At 41.3% G+C, this 9,364-nt stretch overlaps 1 protein-coding gene across 2 annotated transcripts in view; it reads left to right on the top strand.

The window, feature by feature from the left end:
• Nucleotides 1-8,167, top strand: part of CRHR2 (corticotropin releasing hormone receptor 2) — a 151,943-nt gene extending 143,776 nt beyond the window's left edge. For both annotated transcript variants that reach the window (XM_058808304.1, XM_058808315.1), the window contains one exon: nucleotides 6,567-8,167. In XM_058808304.1, the coding sequence (XP_058664287.1) occupies nucleotides 6,567-6,707 (141 nt within the window). In that variant the 3' untranslated portion in view covers nucleotides 6,708-8,167. The remainder of the gene's footprint in view (nucleotides 1-6,566) is intronic.
• The last annotated feature ends 1,197 nt before the right edge of the window (nucleotides 8,168-9,364 follow it).

The raw sequence follows: 9,364 nt of genomic DNA on the forward strand, positions 1-9,364 counted from the left end.
AGCTTGTGAACTTCTCTTTCAATGACTGCAAAAAAACAAGATGCTCCTCATGTTTTTTTCAGTCAACTCACAGATCACAAGACTGAAATTCATTTCAGGTAACACTGGATTTAAAAAAATAAAAGCGTTTAGAACAGAGATTTTTTGGAGCAAAGATAGACAGACTTTACAAGAGCATGTAGTGACAGGACAAGGGGGAATGGCTTCAAACTGAAAGAAGGCAGGTTTAGATGGGATATTAGGATGATTGGCTAATTAAGGAAACACCCTTTGGTGAACATCTTAGGAGAAAACAACTGTTCAAAACACCAGCTGCAAGATTGTTTTAATTCTTTCTCTCAGCCTTCTTAAAACTCCCCAGAACAATTCCTGGGAAAGTTTTTCTGTTTCTCTCTCTGACCAAACTGTCAGTATCCACAGGGGAGGATGGGCACAGCACTCCCAGCATTTCTCTTCTCCCTTTGGCTCATTCCAGACAAAGTTTCTTTAAAGGAAGATGGATCCTCCATCCAGTTCCCTTACTGGTGTCATGTCTGCCTTTTAGCCACACTTTAACAGTGATGGTTTTCTCCTGAGATAAAGTATTTCAGAGGGAGACAAAGAGTGCATTTAAAGTGTTTCATATTCCAAATAGGGCTGGAATATTAAACACTTTATTTCCTTTTATACACTTTATTTCCTTTCCATTTTATACACCACTCCTGCTACCTCAGCAGTGATTATGGCAACCAGAGGATAACAGAGGAGTAGCAATCCCTGCTCCAGAGATCACTTCTCCTTGTTATCAGGTGCTTCATGCCAGTTCCAGTTACCACCAGATCCTTCAGGGATCCTTGCAAACCTTTCCAGCCATGATGGGAGAGCCCAGCACAGCCATCCCAGAGCAGGAGCCTGGGAATGGGAATGGGAATGGGAATTCAGTGATCCTTGCAAACCTTTCCAGCCATGATGGGGGATCCCAGAGCAGGAGCTTGGGAATTCAGTGATCCTTGCAAACCTTTCCAGCCATGATGGGAGAGCCCAGCACAGTCATCCCAGAGCAGGAGCTTGGGAATGGAAATGGGAATTCAGTGATCCTTGCAAACCTTTCCAGCCATGATGGGAGATCCCAGAGCAGGAGCTTGGGAATTCAGTGATCCTTGCAAACCTTTCCAGCCATGATGGGAGAGCCCAGCACAGCCATCCCAGAGCAGGAGCTTGGGAATGGATGTGACAGGGTTTGAGACCAACCTACATCTGCAAAGGGATGGTGCTTGAGGAGGGGCTGCTCGAGGAAAAGCAAGCTCCACTCTGAAGCTGAATGAAGGGAACAAGGCAAATCCTGATTAAAAAGGGAAGAAAAATACAAGAGTGAAGATGTTTAAGCCCTGGAAGAGAGGCTCAAAGGTGTTTTGAGATTCCCTGTCCTTGTTTGTGATCAAAATTACTTGCTAAGACCCTGACATCATTTCAAAAGTGGATAAAACCACTGTGCTGGATCTGCTCTGATCATGGCACAGGACCAGAGGCCTTCTGATGTCCCTTAATTATTCTATAATTATTATAGAATAATTAAGGGACATCCTAATTATTTATTCTATAAATAATTATTCTATAATTATTCTGTAATTCATGAGTTATAGAATAATTATAGAATACTTTGATTATTCTGTAATTCATGAGTTCTGTGTCCATATTAAGGTGCCTGTCCTTCATTTCTATCCATGTCCTGGATGGATACATAACCAGCCAGACCTGAGTCTGAAAATATCCTTTCAGAGCCTGAATTCTTAGCTCAGGACTCAGACTCAGTATTATCTGACCAATATCAATAATCATCCATGACTTGACATTTAAAATGCAATTAGCTGGTTTGGAGAGAAAACATCATCAGAGAGGAATAGATCAGATGCCACTGTAAATTATTCTCACAACAAGGTGCAAGGCAAAGATAAATATGTTTAATTTTTTTTTTTCTGTTGACCCTTTAGCCAAGCATCATCTGTCTTTCAAAACCTATTAAGCTCAAAGTGTCTTCCTTTGATCTGATCATCTTGGGAGGCTGTCCATTAGAGCTGCCAGCTCTGAGTCAGCCCTGAGATGGTTTCTCATCCCCTGCCCATCAGCCCAGGCAGGCTCCACATTATTCATCCCAAGCCCAAAGGATGTGTGTTAAGCATTCCTTAAAATCTCTCAATAAATACAAATATGGAGGTGGACTGGAGGGCTGAAGTTTCATTCCCTTTGCCCTGAGGGTCCTCCCCCATCCCATTTTCCTCCTCATTAGACCACTGCAGATGTGAGGGTGACTCCAGAGCACCCCACAACAAAACGTGGGGGATTGGGGTGGGCTGGGTGCACCCCTGGCCTCCCTCTGCTCTGGGCAGTTCTGGTCCTTTGTGGCCCAGAAGAAAGGAGCAGCATTTGTTTCCACACAAAAACGTGTGGCAAGTCTTTGTGACTAGTCAGAATTACTGCAGCTTCTTGGACTGTTATTTGTGATACCGAAATTGCACTGCTGTGGCCTTACAAATAAACTTTGACATCCCAGGCTGGCACGTGCTGTGAAAATATCCCCAGATTGTAAAGAATTGCTGCCAAAGACCCTGAGGAAAAAAAAAAAAAAGGGATTGCAGACCAATCCAATTAAGCAGGATAATTTTTTAGGCAGGAAAAAAAGCATAACAAAGTTATATAAATAGTGGCGTGAGGTAGGGTACCTGTTGAAACAAAACCCAACATTGTGCCCAAGCTTTGTTTTTGTTTCCTTTGAGCCTTGCAGGTTGTTTTGACAACATCCCTTCCTGACCTCAGGAGGATTCAATCCTGATAATGGCATCTTCATGGGGGCGTTCAGTTCAATATTTTGTGTGATGGTAACATGAGCACCCTTGGCCTGAGGGGCTGGGCCTGTGGGAGCCTTGCACAGGTGCAGTTGCTCAGTGATGAATTTGATTTATAAAACATGGATAAAGACAGTCCTGTCTCTCTGGGAGCATCAGAACTCCTCACCTGGAGGTCTCAGGTGTGTCAGCCCTGGGGTCTCTGTGCTGAGGCCACTCTACTTCTTTGCTTCAAACCATTTTGTGCTAAATCCTTCCAAGGACCTGGAGAGGTTTGACCAGCACAACATTTGCTATTAAATACAGCATTTGCCATCCCTCCTCCCTGAAGAGCTGTCAGAGACATATTTTATGAAAAATCCTTTTGCCAGGATTTTTTCTCCTGAGAAGCTGAGAGGCCTCCGAAACAAAATGTAAACATTGATTATCTGCTGCTGTGGAATGTGGCAGGTGCATCTGTGATTGGTCTCATGTGGTTGTTTCTAATTAATGACCAGTCACAGGTCCAGCTCTGTCAGGACTCTGAGCAGTCACAAGATTTTAATATCATTCCTTTCTTTGGTAGCCTTCTGAGGTCTCCTTTCTCTTTCTTTTAGTATATTTTTAATATATAATTTTCTTTTAATATAATATATATCATAAAATAATAAATCAGCCATCTGAAACATGGAATCAAGATTCTCATCTCTTCCCTCATCCTGGGGACCTTGTGCAAACACCAGCACAAGAACACCCTGACATCTGGAAAACTTTCAAAGTACCATTTGAGGCATCACCTTACATTTCTTTAAGTTCTGTTAAGTAATGGATGGGATTTTCCCACCCCTCAAATCTTAAACACCCATACATGCACATAACCAGCTGAGCTTCTCACCTTCAGCTTCATTTATGGGCAGTGATTCACACAAATGAGACCTATTTTAATTGTCTCTTTTTGATGAGGTGTTGCCAATACCTTTAGGCCTTACTGAGTCTCTACAGGGAGAGGTCAGGACTTCAAAAATCTCATGAAAATTAATTTCACTGCAGAGTCAGGCACAGTGAGACCAGTGCCGTGAAATTTAAAGATCCATTTTGCTGGTCTGGACATTGCTTGAAAGTCCCTCTTGTCCATCTGTAGCTTGCAAAAAGATCCATTCAAAATTCATGACAGTTCCTTCCGCAATTTGCAGAAAGTCCAAAGTTATTTTCCAGTCACCTCCAACTGTAGAACAAGGATCTGGAACACAGCAAAAAAGGTGCTTAAATGTAGGTGGAAGTTGTTGAATTCACCACTGCAACGTGTTTTCAGAGAAAAAAAATCAGTCTTTTTTAAAGTCCTTCAAGATCTATGTAAATGTTACTCATTTAATTAATTGGCCTTCTTATCAGGATTTCTGGGAATAAAAAGTGGCATTTGAGCTGAGCAAGAACCTAATCAGTTACATTACTGAACAGCATAAATATACAGATGAGATGTGAGGAAGAAATTCTTCCCTGTGAGGATGGGCAGGCCCTGGCACAGGTGCCCAGAGCAGCTGTGGCTGCCCCTGGATCCCTGGCAGTGCCCAAGGCCAGGCTGGGCAGGGCTGGGAGCAGCCTGGGACAGTGGAAGGAGTGAAATGAAATTATTTTTAAGGTCCCTTCCAACCCAAACCATTCTGGTATTCTGTGACTTTTCAACAGACAGAGAGTGTTGATACAGATATAGATATAGATATATAGATACAGATTTTTTTGTGTGTTAATGTTGGGATTAAATGTGTGAGATAGGATTTTTTGTTTGGATTTATTAGTTTTATTTATATTATAGTTTTATAAGCTGTGAGTTCTATAGCACTAATAAATTAAAAATGGAGTTGCATCTTTTTTAATAACATTTTTAAAGATAAATTGTTTAGGAAATAATATTTAAATTGTTTTTATTTTTAACCTAATAATTCATTACTCATGGTTTGTAATGGGGAATTTTTTATTTAATTATATAATACTACTAAAACTCATAAAGAAGAAGGTGAAGAAGAAGGATTAGTTTACGTTTTAAAACTTTTATTTTGTTTCATATATATATAATCATATTTTAAAATTTTAAACTTTAAGTTTTTTATTATGTGATATTATATACTTTTATTTAAAGTACACACTTATCTTTTTAGTTTTATTATGTAATTTTGGACATTTTCTCTATGGCTTTAGATTAAATGTAGTGTTCTTTTGGGGGGTTAGTGTTTGTTAGTACATAAAGGTTAAAATTTTCAGCAGTTAGGGTTCTAACAAGAGAGGACCTGCTGTCCTTCTGGCCCTCACTTGTTGACACTTCCAGGTGAGGGATGTCCCCTGGGGACAGAGGGTGGTGACATCCCAATAGACTTAATTCCAGCTTCTATTGCTGTGGCAGCTCATTAATTCCTACTCTTCTTACCAGACACCTACAGAACTATTATATTTTAGTATATTATTATATATAAAAAATTATATCTATAGATAGATAGATAGATAGATAGATAGATATCTCTCTCTATATATATATAATATATACTATTAAATATATTTATTATATAGTAAATAATATAATATATATATTATATTTTTATATATATTATATATATATATATATTCTATTTTAGTATGTTTTAGTATTATTGCATCCAAAAGCTCCAGGTGAATCGTCCCCTTTGTTCTGTGTAAGTGGATCAAAACTTCTTCCTCTCTCCTAATGATACCTGACATTTCTTCCAAAATCTTATTTTTAATGTTACTCAAGACTCTTTCCTCAGTCCAATTCTAGTTGAAATGCAGTTTCTTGCAAATTCAATTTCTTGCATTTTATGGCTGCAAGAAGTTAGCCATCAGCCGGTATCTAGCACAGGTAATAGAGCACAAAGTTGCTATCTGTTTTGTCAACAGAAAACCTTCTCTAAATGTTTTCATCCTTCTCTCCATCTCTTTCATTTATTTTGTTATTCTGCTGTGGAGGAGGGGGAAATAGAGGTTTTTAACAGTACTTTTTATTTAATATCTAAAAGTTTGACAAGTCCCTGGTTAGGTGATCCAGTCAGAAGAGAAAAAGTCCCCCACTGATTTCCTTTCATCCCATTATCCAAATCCTTTTTCTTGACTCTTCCAAAGCAGTGCCCACACTCTGTAGGCACAAATAATATTGGCAAACCTGATTTGACCACAGCTTAGAAACTGGGATTATTGACTTTACACATAGCAGAAAGAGCTGAAAAGAATAATTCTGAAAAAGGACCTGCTTGCAAGAAAAAGACAGACCAAGGGTCAACACAGGCACCCAGCTCTGTGCTCAGAGCAGGGGAAATTTTGGTCCTCTCAAGCAACTAAAGTTTCACAGAGGCGAGGCTGATAATTTGTGTTCCCAGGGCTCCTTGTGGAGCTCTAACCACTGATGACAGCCCGGAGCATCCCTGGGCAATTTCAGGTCATAAATGTGCTAATGCTGATTCTGGGACATGGTCTTGACTCTAGAAATGCTTAATAAATAGAGGAGGCTGCTCTTACAGAGATTAACAGCCATGTTTGATAGTTGATATTTTGCATTCTCTTTTTCTTTTACTCTTCCACTGTGCTATAGCTTTTTTTGTCCCCTGTGTTGCTCCCCGGGTGCGTTCTGCTGCCAGGAAGAGGTGGCACCGCTGGCAGGACCACCACTCGCTGCGGGTGAAATAACGGGCGCATAATTCTGAAATTATGAAATTAAACCTGAAATTGTGCCTTGACCTTGTCCCCTGTGTTGCTCCCCAGGTGCGTTCTGCTGCCAGGAAGAGGTGGCACCGCTGGCAGGACCACCACTCGCTGCGGGTGCGCGTGGCACGGGCCATGTCCATCCCCACGTCGCCCACGCGCATCAGCTTCCACAGCATCAAACAGACCGCGGCCGTCTGACCTCCCACCACCACCACCACCACCACCACCACCCCGTGGCCTTCAGAGCTCTCCTGTCTCCACCCCAGAGCCCTTCCTGCAAACTAAACTCTGCTCCTTTGGCCCCACTGATCTCTTTCCAGTGAGGGGCCCGTCCTGTTTCGTCCGCGATGCTGCTTGGAGGCAACCAGGGAAAAGCCTCTTGGAGCTGGTGGTGGTAAAACGGATTCAAAGAAGGAACAGGTTCGACCCTGACTGCATCCTTTGGAAGTTCACAATGCAAAGTCTAGAACAGCACACTGGCAGGAATAATCAAAATTTTTTTTCACCTTCCTTTCTCTTTTTTTTTTGTTTTTATTCCCCCTTTTGTATTGTGGTGAACAAACTGTTTTGAACACACTGCCCATCTCACCCTGTACATTGGTTCCCAATGATTTCAACAGTTTTGGTGTATAATAGCCCATCCCTTTCTTGTTTTCTTTGTAAAAAAGTTTCTTCTGTGCAAAACTTCATTTGAGAACTTGTAGCAGCAAGAAAAAGAGCGTCTGAAAGGTGAAAAGGTGTGAAAAGCCTGAATTTATCCGCCTTCCCCATTTCTCTCGTGGAGACAGACTGGGAATTGTCAGGGCATCGCTGGACTGTTCCGCACAGGGCACTTTGCCTGGTGAGCACCATGCCCTGCTCTCACACAGATTTTCAAAGGACAGGAGTAGCTCTAAGTAGCTCTAGAAAATACTCTCATTCCTCTTAGCCCCACGCTTCCAAGCACAGCATAAGTGGAAAGTCTTTGGAAAGTGGTTTGTTTTCAGCTCAGAGCATTAGGGTGGGGAAGGACAGCTCTTCTGGGTTTAAAAAAACACAAAAGGGAAGCACTGTAAAGATAATAAGGATGAGAAGAGGATGTCTGTGTTCCGAGGATAATGCTACGTGCTGCACAAAGTATCTATTGAGCATTTTGAACTAGAGCAGTTGTATCTACCAGGCTTTTTATGTGATGTTCAAGAAAACTGTATATTTTCAATAATAAACACTACTCTTGGTTGGTTTCAATAAAACCAGGCATCGTTTTCTTTAACTCTGGAAAAGAAGAGAACATCTGTCTTGAGAGTGGTTTTGCAGCTAAAATCAGGGAAGGAAATCCTGTTTGATATAGTGAGCCAAGAAGAAGAACAACCTCGTGATAAAATCCTGACATGGGGGCATTTAAATGCAAGAAGAATTGCCTCCCTTCTCAGCTCATGGTTTTGTACTGGATCCCTGTCCCTCTGCACTCTCTCCACTGGGCTTTGCCACAGCAGTAAGAAAAATGTTGTGTTATACCTTCTCCATCACCTGCATCTCAACGGAGCTGGAGTAATTCGCTGTTTCCACTTTTATCAAGCTTACTCTGAATTTTCTTCAGATGTTTTATAGGACTTTTCAGCACGAGCTTGATTTAAACCTCCAGATTTATGGTTGCTCTAGTTTTCAGAGGCTGGAAAATCTCTTGGAAAACATTGTTATAAATCCCCTGCTTACGGGGGGTTGGGGAGGGAGGGGGTTGTCTGTCCTATCAGCTCAGTCATATTCAACTTTGAGCTTGCTGGCAATGAACAGCAAATTTAAATAAACAACATTTTGTAATTTTTCCTTCTCCTAACTCATTTGGATTCGTGTGCTTCGAAGAGATAACAGAGGGAAGGAGGGAAGAGGGAAGGAGATTTGAGTGCCTGATGAGAGAGGACCTGTTGTATTTTCTGAGACCCCTGATGAAAGGAGGAATATTGAATCTGACTCCGTGTTCTTAGAAGGCTAATTTATTATTTTATGATCTATATTATATAAAAGAATACTAAATTATATATTATACTAAAGAATACAGAAAGGATAGAGACAGAAGTCTAAAAAGATAATAATGAAAACTTGTGACTCCTTCCAGAGTTCCAACACAGCTTGGTATTGATTGGCCAATAAGTGAAAACAATTCACACGAAACTAATCAATCACCTGTGGGTAAACAATCTCCAAACACATTCCAAAGCAGCAAAACACAGGAGAAGCAAATGAGATAAGAATTGTTTTCCTTTTTCTCTGAGGCTTCTCACCTTCCCAGGAGAGAAATCCTGGCAAAGGGATTTTTCCAGAAAATGTGATGGTGACAAGGACTGGGTCAGTGCTTTTATTTCTCACAGCAGCAATGCACAGCCCCTGGCATCTTGTGTTTGAAGGGAGGGACACATGCACAGGTTAGAAATATGTACAGTGAGTATCTCTGTGCCTGCTCTGGCTCTGGGCCCTGCTGGGATGGAAAAGGGATTTGCAGTACAGCAGATTCTGTCAGAAACTGCAGGTTGTTGGTGCTGGCAGGAGTGTAGCAGACATGGAGCAGGTCTGAGTAGAGAAGAAATTTGGCAGCTGAAGCAGTGAACTAATGGTTAACTCTGGGGTCCTTTGGAGTTCACCTCAGTGAGCCACTGGAATATATCAGTGCCAGGGCACCCACTTTGTGCTAGTGTTCTGGGCTATTGCTGCAATGCCCCTAGTTTCACTTACAATAATATTCCCTGAACATTTAAGACAGTAAATAGGTGAAGACAGTTAAATTTGGTTTGTGTCTCAGTAAGTCAGGTGGCTGATCTCCCACTGCACTTGGTACCTACCCAAGGAAATTGTGCAGCTTGAAGAAAATTAAAATAACC

The sequence above is a fragment of the Ammospiza caudacuta genome, chromosome 1, assembly GCF_027887145.1.
Source record: "Ammospiza caudacuta isolate bAmmCau1 chromosome 1, bAmmCau1.pri, whole genome shotgun sequence".
Taxonomy (NCBI): domain Eukaryota; kingdom Metazoa; phylum Chordata; class Aves; order Passeriformes; family Passerellidae; genus Ammospiza; species Ammospiza caudacuta.